General features: G+C 38.4%; 1 protein-coding gene across 3 annotated transcripts in view; it reads right to left on the reverse strand.

The window, feature by feature from the left end:
* The window catches only part of vps13c (vacuolar protein sorting 13 homolog C), a 132501-nt gene that overhangs the window by 115133 nt on the left and 4631 nt on the right, over positions 1–12737 (reverse strand). For all 3 annotated transcript variants that reach the window (XM_053634878.1, XM_053634877.1, XM_053634876.1), the window contains exons 2-4: positions 4911–4954; positions 3055–3097; positions 1401–1496 (exon numbers count right to left, since the gene is read on the reverse strand). In XM_053634878.1, the coding sequence (XP_053490853.1) occupies positions 1401–1496; positions 3055–3097; positions 4911–4954 (183 nt within the window). The remainder of the gene's footprint in view (positions 1–1400; positions 1497–3054; positions 3098–4910; positions 4955–12737) is intronic.

Genomic DNA, 12737 nt, shown 5'->3' on the forward strand with positions numbered 1-12737 from the left:
CTACTTAGATCAAAAGATGCAGGCTATTTGACGGTACCTCGAATAGTGAAGGCTACAGCAGGGGGAAGAGCTTTCTCTTATAGAGCCCCACAGTTATGGAACAGTCTTCCTATTAGTGTTCGGGACTCAGACACAGTCTCAGTGTTTAAGTCTAGGCTTAAAACGTATTTGTTTACTCAAGCCTACCCTGACTAGATTCTGTTCTACTACTTCGCAGTCATAATAATCTTTTTTCTCCCTCTCTCCTTTCGCCGAGCCCCACATGAATTTATGGAGATACTAGAGATCCAGATCCTTTCTGCCTCTGGATGGAGCTCAAATCTTCTCTAATTCCAGACTGCTGGGACTACAGCTGCTCCTAACGCCATACAGACTTCATATAAATCCATAATGAACTTTTTCACACTATCTGTTGTTACCCAGATGAGGATGGGTTCCCTTCTGAGTCGGGTTCCTCTCAAGGTTTCTTCCTCTTAAAACATCTTAGGGAGTTTTTCCTTGCCACCGTCGCCACTCAGTGGCTTGCTCAGTTGGGATAAATTCGCACTTTTAATATCTGTATACCATGTTGATATTTCTGTAAAGCTGCATTGAGACAATGTCTATTGTAAAAAGCGCTATACAAATAAAATAAAATTGAAAATTGAAATTGGATTTGCTGTTTGCCTGACCTGACTTTGCTTAACATTTTGGATTATCTGCCTGTGTTTAATAAATATCACCTGCAAATTCAACTGTCTCTGCAGCCTGACAGTATCACAGTAAAGCTAAACTTCTGCTAGTCTACTAGTATGGCAAACTTACTATTGCTGCACATACCAAAACGGATAAACACACATATACCTGTGTTTATCTGTTTTGGTAAAAAAATAAAATAATAATAAATAAATGTTATATATGTATATGTATGTATGTATGTGTATATATATATATATATATATATATATATATATATATATATATCTCAGATATGGAAAAACGTAAGTCACTCTCGGGTTATGCCAGTCGTCCAGGTAAGGCTAAAGCAAGATAAAACAGCTTTTAGAACACTGATTGGTCTTGACACCCAACAACCACTGTGAGGCCTGTCTACTGTCATGTATTACACTTGTAAGGAGTTATAAACGTACAGTAGTATCAGCTGAAGCATATGGAAAATATAACTGAATTCTAGTATTTTTTACTGTTCCATAGACATTTATTTAAGAAGGCAAAGCTTGTAATATATGCAACATATTGCAGCACACAGTTCACTGCTAAAATAAAACTTAGCATGGAATGGAACATTCCACCCTATGCCGTGCAAAATCATTTAATATTTTTTACACTAAAACAAATGCAGATTAGTGCTGGGCTAGTGACAGAAAAATATGCTTCACCCAAAAGGCTTAAAAACTCACTTGCTTCAGGAACTACCAGGAGATACAGACCATCCAAGGTTGCAACCACAGCTTCACTGTAGAGATTCTTCCAGGGGATTTTTAGAGTTAGCTTGCCTAGAAAAATGTAGTGATACTGTAGTGAAAATGGCTAATGTTACCCTGCTAAAAGGTACATCCTTTGAACACATGAACAATAATATACCTGCTATTTTAAAAACATATTACAAACCAGGTTTTAAGAGGCCTTCTGTTTAAAAAAAAAATAGATCAGGCATCAACCTAATAACAGTCAGGTCCATCATTTTTGGCACCTTTGTTAAAAATGGATTTTAAAAATACTTATGAAAAATGTCTGTGCTTAATTAGCTTAATCTCACAACAAAAGAGAGTCATCTTAACCTTTAGTTTAAGTAAATTTAGGATTTAATTTAAATCATTAAACTTATAAGACAGAATTTAAAAATATTTGTAAATTTTTTTTAACAATATATCACACTACATTTGCTGGACTGAGTTTTCTCCAATAATGCCTGATGACAATTCAGAGCCAGAAATCTGAGACCACGCCTCAATACAGAATCTGTCCAGATTCTCATGTGTCCAGGCTCAACCAACAGGTTTTCAGTGGTGTTTAGGTCAGTATGTTTTTTTAAAGGAAAAACAGCCCATTACAGATCTAGTTCACATATTAATTTCTATATAACCATCCTACCTTTTAAGGCAAACTTACTGTTTGTTGACAAAAAGCTTTGTTTCTGTCTCATCTGACATTAGAACCTAGTTCTAGTCTAGTAGCATCTTGCAAATTTCAGGTGCTTCTATTTTAGGTTAAATGAAATAAAATGTTTTCTTCTGGAACACCCTCCAAATAGTACACTAGCATGGCGGTGGCATCTAAATGTAGATTTGAAGACTTCGTGACCCTCAAATGCTACCAACTTCTGTAAATCTGTTTTATGGATTTTGTCGGATTTATGAAGATCGACACAATTTATCATTTGTATATTTTCTAATTTCCCCCATGTTAATAAATGACTAAGGTTATTAATAGGGGATTCAACTCTATTTATACCCCAGTTAAACAGGGGGTCATGAATCACTGCTTAAGTTTGTTTGTAAACACAAAGAAGAACTTAAAAACTAAAATATAAATGAGATTCAGTTACATTTTATCCATAAGAATTTCAAGGGATGCCAATAATTGTGAAATGAAATATTAAATGTTTGATTTCTCTCATATTTTCAGTGTGAGATTAAGCGAATTAGTAGAATGTATATTGTGGTATCTAAAACAAAGACTTAGCAATATTAGCATGCCTATCAGTGTCCATTTACCACTTATTTTCAGAGTAGGACAGTGTTATATATTTTGTAATGATTTTCCAAAGTCACAAAACTACATGGACACAAAAGGTAGAATTAATCTTCCCACTTTTGAGAGCCTGTTAAATTTACACATCAAATGCAAAGCACATAGCACCAAATACATGGCCATATGTATGCAAATGGCACACAGTGGAAAAATATGCACAAAGAAAATTGAAAATACGGAAAATTAATGAACAAAAGCAATTCATCAAATTATGCTGACAATTAGGTTTGTTTATAAATCTATCACTGTGAGACTAGGCATAACAGGCATAGAAGTGTATGAATAAAAATGAGCTGTTACCAATTTGCCCAGCCTTCACTTTAAATGGTACATCCAGTTCACTCTGAAAAAAACAATATTTTGAACATCTTAGAATGTAATTAATATGTTTATACAGTACCCTTAATACAAAAGGCACACCTAATTACAAAACAAGCTCAAATTTAAAATATAATTTATATTGTACGTGTCCATATTGTTTAAACGCTATTAAACTAAGAGAGTACAAATGCATGCAATCCTGGCCATTAACTTAAATAGAGACAGGATTGTGACATTAATACACTTAAACACTAGTTTGTATGTAACTGGCTCTACGAACAACGGATGACCACCATGGGTGGTGTCTAACACCTGGATATCCTCTTTGTTCATGTCCATGCTATTGGCTACAACAAAGTCAAGAAGTGACACTGACATCCAACTGAAAGGGTACACAACATTTCTGGAACAGTTCCCAACTGAGAGCATACAAGGCCCACATACATGGGTCTCTAGTGTTCAGCAAGATCATTTCCTGGACTGTTATATTGAGCTGCCTAGCAAGTGTAGACCAAACACACAAGTGCAGCTAGTGCAGCAAGATAAGGATCATACTGAGGCAGACATACACAGCTGACTGCCATCCTTAGACTCCAGAATATTCAAGTGCTGGCTGCACAAGTGCAAGTTCATGGCAGTTCAGGATAAACTCTGTGTGGTCTGCCGACATTGTTAGGGTGGAAGGCGAGTGTTTTCTGAGTCTGTGCAGCAAAATTTTGTTCTGGTTACGGCAAATAGAGGGAAACACATACTTCAACTCACACAAACTCAACAAAGCACCAATGACTCACCTGTGTCATTGCCCTAGTCTGAAAATACCTAATAATTGAGATAATCATTGTGTGGATATCATGCTGAATGGTAGAGATCTTCGCCGCTAGCCTAATGGATAAAGGCAATGCTATATCAGCATATCATACCTTCACTCATCGTCTCATGTCTCATTCATTTATAAGTTTTGTTAGCAGACAAACAAATTAAAATTATTTAAAAGTCCACAGAGGTACATGAAGTATGAGACGCAGGACATTTTTGCCTGAAAATAAATGCAGCGGAAGACACGCGTAACACTTATGCATGAAGGCCTTCCTCCCCACAGAAATGGTGTATGAAATACAATCACAAATGATTACTGGAGACGCATTCATAATGCCAGGTGTAAATAGCTATGCATCTTGGCTGTCCACTTGTGATACAATCACCCAGGATGCATGTTATTGCCAAGTGTGAATGGGGCATAAGTAAGCACCATCAGGTATTTGGTTAACAGCATGAGGTTAATGGAGTGACATGCTCTCTCTGGCCATTTTTTAATAGCAATAGCTCCAGAGGTTGAGAGGAAAACGAAGGACCCACCTATACTATCTCGGACATCGCAAAGTATGAGCGAACAAGCTAAAACAGGAGAGAGAAAAAAACAGGACTGTCTCACAACTTTGGAAGACAGAAAACCGTAACTCAGTCCATAGTCACAAACTGCACAGAAGATGTACGTGGCTCCAGCCACATAGGCAAACAGAGGAAATGCAAAAAAGTGATGTGGCATGAAAGAATTTATAGCTAATACTATGACACTTTATTATATTCGTAGGGAATGAGAGGATATCCAGGTATTAGAAGAGGTGAAATAAACAAAACCTGTAAGACTAGTACAACAGATACAACAGTACAATAGATTTCGCATTTATATTGATTTAGCAAGCACACCACAAAGTTTTACGCTATCCAAAGTGCTACAGACATTTCCATTTTAAACAAAAGTAGAAACTTGAACTAAATGTTTACAATTACATTAATTCTAAAATTGACAAAGATGTTTACAGAATTCTGCCTACCAAACTGTTCTCCTTCACTCTTAGGTTTTCCAGAACCACATCACCTATAAAGAAAGGTAGAGTAATCATTATTCATATACATATACTTCATACACTTTTGAAACAGGAGATCGAGGAAACAGAGTGTTGAAAGGCTTGGCTCCACATTTTCACAGCAGACAACAGAGTTTGATATATGCCACACCTTTTGATAACTCTAAATAGACTCAATAGTGGGTTAGCAGATAAGAGACCAAACGTTAAAAAAAAAGAAAGAAGAAAAGTTGTTTTTACTGTAACTGTGTAGGACTTCTCACATAGTCATGTTCAGTATCCTAGAGCAAGTAAACTTCCAGCCAATGGAAGTTCTTCATTCATCCTGCTGCTACCATCATGAGTTACATCATCAATAAAGATTATTTATTTATCTATTCCAGAAGCAGCCACGCAAGCACCTATGTTTCAAAGACGAGCTTGTATGCATTTCTTTGCTAATTCCAATCCGCCTTTCTGATTCATACTGCTAATGAGTGGTTTGCATCTTGTTGTATGGCTTCTATATTTCTGCTCTCAAAGTCATCTTCAAACAGTGGATTGTGATACATTCACCCATGCCTTGTGGAGGTTGTTGGTGATGTCACTGACTGTTGTTTTTTTTTTCTTTTTTCTTCACAGCTCTCACAATGCATCTGTCATCAGCTGCTGTTGTTTTCCTCGGCCGACCCACTCAGTGTCTGGTGCTTAATGCTTTCCTTCTCTTTCAGGACAGTCCAAATTGTTGTATTGGCTATTCCCAATTCCCAATGTTTGTTCAGTGCCTCTCATTGATTTTCCCTCTATTCTCAGCTTCAAAATGGCTTACTTTTCTCCCATAGACAGCTCTCTGATCTTCATGCTGGTTTATCCTTTTTAACAATAAATGCAGTCTTCACAGGTGAAACTGAAGGCTAAAACCAAGAGCAGATATTCAGAGCTACTTATGGTTTAAACAATCAGTCTAACAGGACACACCTGGGTAACAAGAAACACCGGTCAGTCACATGTTCCAATATTTTTGCTTGCCTACAAATTGGGTGGTCTAATACAAAATGTGCTATGTTCTATGTCGTTTAAAACATCTACATATAAATACCAGGAAAGAAAAGCTGAAATTCTATACTCTCTTCTCATAATCAACTCATAAGCAGCTCGAGCAGCACGGCAAAAAAAAAAAAAAAAAAAAAAAAAATGACTTGATGCCGAAACTCCCATTTCACTGCTATAGCGTGTGGTATAAAATTTTAGCAGTGCAGAGCTTACAAACATTAAACTTAATCATCATTGTCACCCAATTCAAAGTAATTCCACACAAGAGACATCATCTTTACACACACAGCACGAATTCAATGTGTTTTCCCGCCCTCTTTTGATCCACAGGATATAATCGGCCCTGATATCGGATGTTTTTGCCTTGAAAAATTGCCTTTATCGGCAGATACTGATTACTGGCCAATACATCAGTGCATCTCTAAAAAATACGCTAGAGAATCATGCATTTCTATGGCCCAATGGCATTGTTGGTATTATTAGAAGACCATGCCAACCGAACAATATGGCAAGAACACGTTTTAAGACACCACAAAGATTTATTTGCCATGATGACTAGCTATGGGCTCATGCCAAGTTTAGAGACCAACGTGCAATACCTGTCCAGTTACAGATCTTAAAAAACCTTGGATGGATTGGGGTTAGCCCAGTAATCCTTAAGCTCCAGCATGTCAGCTGTATTGGTTGGCATAATTAAACTCACAAGTTGGTACATTAGAGCCCTTTACAAGGCAAGTGACGAGGCCACCATCGAAATGCAATTTTCACCAATGTTTTGGCAAATGTAATGAGAGCAAATGACTGCACTCATTTAGCTATAGGGGCATCTTGTCAGAATTTCATCAACTGAAATCACATTAATTCTATAATTAATCTACAATCTATAAAATCTAGGGTTATGATTAGGGTTAATTTATAATAATACTAATTCTTTTTTTGCTTTTCTCTTCACCATTATCAATGCTACCTCACTAAAAAATAAATGGGACACATTTAAATATGTATGAGGCAATTTGCATTGGCTATTTATGGATAGTCGTGAGCAGAAACCAGGCAGGAGAAGAGGCCTTTTCACCCGTGTATATTTTCAAGAAGACTATAGTCATATAGCGGAAACAGTGTGCAGGTGTATGTACACAAGGGTTTTTTTTGTGTGTGCACATGAGTTTCTGGTTTTTGTGCACACACTTTCACTCTGGAATCCACATAAGGCTAATTTTTTTCCTAACATAGTATGTTCATTTTGATTTGTTCAGTGAAACCAGTACATTTTATATATATATATAAAAAAATAAAATTAATATTTCTAATAATATTAACAGTTCTGTAATTTACAATAACTAGATAAAATGTACTGATGTAACAATGAATTAATGGTAAGATGTTGATGCCTAGTGTAAATTAAATTTCTAAGTAACCATAACTGATATTATTATTAACAGTAGGACAAGTTTTGAACTTGTTCATATTTGACATTTAATATGAATCTTATTCATATTTAAATGCATGTCCAGAGTTTTAATCAGTGCATCAACCAATGTTTCTGCCTGGTTCATGAAGGGTTTTAATATTTTTGCACCTGACTGAGATCTATGTTCGTTGTGAATGTGGAATAGTTATGGGAGATAAACATCAAGGATATGTTTCTCAGGATAAAAGTCCAGGTTTTTTCGTACACACCACTGTGTGTTCAACAAATGTTGACTCAGGCTGTCAAAGGCTTTACACCTGCTGAGTCTAAAGTGTAGAATTTTACAGATGTGGTTTATATGAAACAATACCATAGGGCAAGGTTCATTTTGTGTGATAGCTTAATCATGTCTGAGTTCAGGTACAGGTGATAGGTTGTTTTAGTGTAAATTTGAACATGGTGTATTGAAGATTATTTGGGGGTGCAGTAGATAGCCTACAGTCTGAAAAAGCTAGCTGGATTGATCAGCCATGTGGACAGACAGCCTGGACGCTGTCCATTTGCATGCACTTGCCACTATTTCAGGACTGACATTAACTGACTAGACAATGCTAAATGAGACATCACACACAGCCTTCCATGCTTCCCCTAAGGTCATGACCACTCTGGCTCCACCCTCCATTCACAGACTGGCGTTCGACCACGCCCCCACCTATACATACCCCCACCGTCCGACTCAGGGTGGGGATCTGTCTGGCCTGCCACCGACCCCCCTACCCATGCTGAGAGAGGACATCCACCAGAGTCACCTGCTCTCCCAGTCTGTGAACTACGTCAAACTTAAATGGCTAAAGTGCCAGATTCCAACGAGTGATCCGCAAATTGGCATCCTTCATGTGGTGGAGCGGTCCAAACAAAGCGTGATGGCTTGTCCCAACAGACGATATCGGAGAGTGAGGACTGCTCACCTGATGGCCAGACACGCTTTCTCGATCATGCTGTACTTACTCGCTCGCACCACGAGCTTGCAGCTGAAAAACAAAGGACAGAGAGAAATCAGGAGAATACAAGAGTGGTCCACCACAGAGTGCAGCTTTTACCTGCGAACCTCTGTGATTTGGGATGGGAAGAGGTGGTCTCCACAGGGGTCCGGGGTAAACTGTGCTGCCTATTTTAGATTCACTTCTGGTCCTAGCTCCTCAGTCTCTGGAACAACAGTCACCAAAGTCAAAGGGACCATCTCTCTCCATGGTTTAAGGAGACTGAGGTGGCATATCTTCTGTGCCTCGCCTTTATCCATTCGCTTTACGTCATAGTCGATGTCCCAGACTCACCGTGTGACCTTGAAGGGCTCTTGCCATTTGGCGGGGTAGCCAGGTCCAGGGACAGACAAGCCCCCTCTTCTCCCTCTCTCTCATTTTTGCCCTTTTCTCAGTGCCCTCCCCCCATCCCTGCACTACTGAAACACGGGCCATTTTCCCCAAAATCAGTTCCCAGAATCCAGGGTTTCCCTAGACCTCCCTCTCCCTGTTTCGGTTTCTGGTTTCTGGGGAAATGGCCCAATTTCCATGGTGCAGGGATTGGGAGGGTGGTGAGAAAAAGAGGAAGAATGAGAGTGAGAGAGCAAGAGGGAAAAGGGAGTTTCCTTGCCCCCAGATTTGCCACTCCACCAGTCAGACCAATTATTATAGCAATGCCGGATGGTGGCAATGGATCCCTCCGGCAGCTGGGAGAAAAACTGCTCCAGCACCACCAGGTCGATTAGCTCCTCAGTCCCACTCCAGTGCCAATAGCCACCTTTGACAAGTGTCTTGGAGCTGTTGGGTGAATGCAAACAGGCGGCCGAGCTCAGTGAGTATAAATGAGCAGAAGCAATGACAATGCTGTTCGCTGATGCGGCCGACCCATTACAAAATAGCCTACTTCAAGTCGAGGTACTCCAGGAGGTTCGTGAGTGGAAGCTGTTGGGGCGTGAGCTGGGCTTCTCCCAACAGTAGTTGCAAGCAGACAACCCACTGCGAGTCTGGCCAGCCCCACGCTTCTGCAGCATGCTCAAAGAGCTCAATAAATGTTTCTGGGTTGTGCTGTGGTCTCATCTTGGAGAGCATGATGCATGATATGGCAGTGGTGGCCATCTGGGCTTCTGCTGTGGACAGTTCGGTGCATGTGCATCACTTACATGGGGAAGAGATGACACTAGGAAGAAGGCAAGCCGGCAGAGGAAGTGTGATGCTCTGGGCAGTGTTCTACTGGGAAACCTTGGGACCTGGCATTCATGTGGATGATGCTTTGACATGCAACACCTACCTAAACATTGCTGCATACCAAGTACAACCCTTCATGGCAATGGCTTCTTTCAGCAGGATAATGTGTCCTGACACACTGCAAAAATTGGTGTTGACTCCAAAGTCCCCAGATCTAATTAAGCAAGTGTGGGATGTGTTGGACAAACAAGAAAAATCCATGGAGGCCTCACCTTGCAACTTATAGGACTTAAATGATGCTAGGGTTAGGGTTAGAATCTAGAATCAGAAATTCTATGATGGGGAAAGGTAAACAAGCAAAGAATTCAGTGAAACACTGATTCACGCTCCAATTCTTCAGAGCATATCACTTTCTGGAACTATGAAGGCAAGATAAAACCTTTTAACAAAAATGAACACCCAAACTAATGTTAGCCCACACAGTTTACTGAAAATTGGTTTGTGCTTTTGCCATCAATGTCTGTAGCTGAAACCAGATTGTCACGTAATGGAGGTGCAGACGGAAGCAAGTACAGTTAAGAGGATTTATTGAAGAGAGGCAGGCAGAAAAATCCAAAATGTGAAACGATAGCGTGGTCAAAAACAGGCAATTGGTCAGGCAATTGGCAAACGGGCATAAACAAGACTAAACAGGAATTGAGAGATGAGGACGAGAGCAAGAGCAGGATCAAAGCCAAGAAACAAAAGGACGTGGATCAAAGGCTTGGTACGTTACTGAATGCAAACGATACTTCGTGATGAACAAAGAGACACGAGGGGTTTATATACTAAATGTAATCAGGGGGATAACACCGAACAGCTGAGAACAATGATGACACATAACGGAAACAACCAATGTCAATACAGGGGCGAAGACAGAACATAAACCATAACAAAGCACACGTGTCAAAAGAAAAAGTCAATGTCACTGAAAACCCAGAAGCGCTTCAAGCTCATGCTTCGGGTTTCAGAGCGCGCTGCATGCTACAGCGCTAATATATATATATATATATATATTATATATATATATATATATATATATATATATATATATATATAATAAGAACATTATGAATCACTTTTGTTAATATTTCACAATGAGATGCTGTACATGCTTGTAACCCAAAAAGATGTTAAGAAAATTCTACAGAAACAGTTGATCTTTATTTGTGGTTCATCAGAATAACTTGAGACAGGTATATGATAATTACTTGCTAATTATCTACATAGTCTTTTTTCCACTATACTTTGAAGATATTTACATTTGAGATTTAAAAAAAAAAAAAGATGAAAACTGAAATTTTGATCTTTCATTTCCTGATATTTACACATAGATGTGTTAAACAACTTAGAACATGGCACCTTTTGTTTGAACCCACACATTTTTTAATTGATCAAAAATATTGGAACATGTGACTGACACTTGCTGCCCAGATGTGCCCTGTTTGATAGATTTTTCAAACAACAAATAGCTCTGAACTTCTACTCTTGGTTTGAACCCTGGGTTTCACCTGTGAAGAGTGCATTTTTTGTTAAAAAGGATAAACTAACATGAAGATCAGAGAGCTATCTATGGGAGAAAAGCAATCCATTTTGAAGCTGTAAAATAGGTAAAGTCATTGCACAAGCCTTGGGCATAGCCAATATAACAATTTGGACTGTCCTGAAAGAGAAAGAAACCACTGGTGTACTAACAACCAGACATTGAACAGGTCAACCAAGAAAAACAACAGCTGTTGAGAGAACACTGTGAGAGCTGTGACAAAAAGCAAAAAATAAAAAAATAAAAAAATAAATCAAAAGTCAGTGACATCACCAACATCCTCCACCCTACCAAATATGATGGAAAGGTCAAAGTGTGGAGAAAACATTATCCACTCATGATCCAAAGCATCCAGTCATATGAAAAAATAAGTACAACCCATGGAATTAATATATATATTTGGACAAGCAAACATTTAATCCTCTTTAGAGGTGCAACAACTAATCGATAAAATCGATAATGATCGATGATGAAAATCGTTGTCAACGAATCTCATTATGGATTATTTGGTCTGCGCGCGGCACGGGGGAGATTTACTCATTACATTACTTCTTTTCAGAAAACACGCTTCAGAGAGTAAATACTAAAGTTGTGTCCCAAATGAAGTACTGTACACTTACACAGTGCACTACTGTCTAGTGTGTGGATTTTAGAAAGGTAATATCATCTCAAATATAACACTAGCGTTTTTTTTTTACTAACCGGAACTATAAGCCACGATGGCGCATGACGTCATACACACGCTAGCATTAGCAAACACCCAGAGTCAGCGATAAAGACTTTCTTCAGTTTACTTTCTGTCAGTGTTACCTTTTATTCCCAACATGACCTCAGCCACCATCAGACGGAGGAGAAATCGTCACGTGACTTAGGAAGAACGTGTGTAACCTCCAAGTCCTCTAAGGGGTGCATTTTAAACACCGCGGAAATCAAACTGATGCATGAGGACAAACTTATGTTTATATCCAAAATGCTCCACTGTGTGTAAGGGACAGGGGAAAATGGTGCGAGTTGCTTAAAAGCTTTAGTTTAATTTAAGTTTATTGTCATTATATGCTGTATAATTGTCATTTATTATAACGGAAGTGTTGTGTTAGTAACGAGGCCGTGTTGCTGATCACGCGCTGTGTAAACACGCTGATACAGAGTGGGAGCACGAGTAAGATCTGTAATGTCTAATTAAAACATTATGATCAAAAGTAAACAAGTAAAATAATATGTCTAAAGGCAGTGAGCAACAGAAACCACAAGGTGCAGTGAAATTGAGTTTTTATTATTAATTTAGGACTGTAGTTTAATTCGGTGCTTTTTGTGCATCCATAAAAATAATGCATAAATAATATTTTTATATTATATATATATATATATATATATATATATATATATATATATATATATATTGTATATTATATATATATATATATATATATATATATATATATATATATATCTCTCTCATATATGGTGTCTGGAGTTCCCTTTGTTATTGTGTGGTGTCATCATGTCAAGATCTAAAGGGTTCTGTAAGGCCTTCAGAAAAAAGATTGTGGATGCCTAGGAGTTGG

Source organism: Ictalurus furcatus, chromosome 10 (genome assembly GCF_023375685.1).
Source record: "Ictalurus furcatus strain D&B chromosome 10, Billie_1.0, whole genome shotgun sequence".
Classification (NCBI taxonomy): domain Eukaryota; kingdom Metazoa; phylum Chordata; class Actinopteri; order Siluriformes; family Ictaluridae; genus Ictalurus; species Ictalurus furcatus.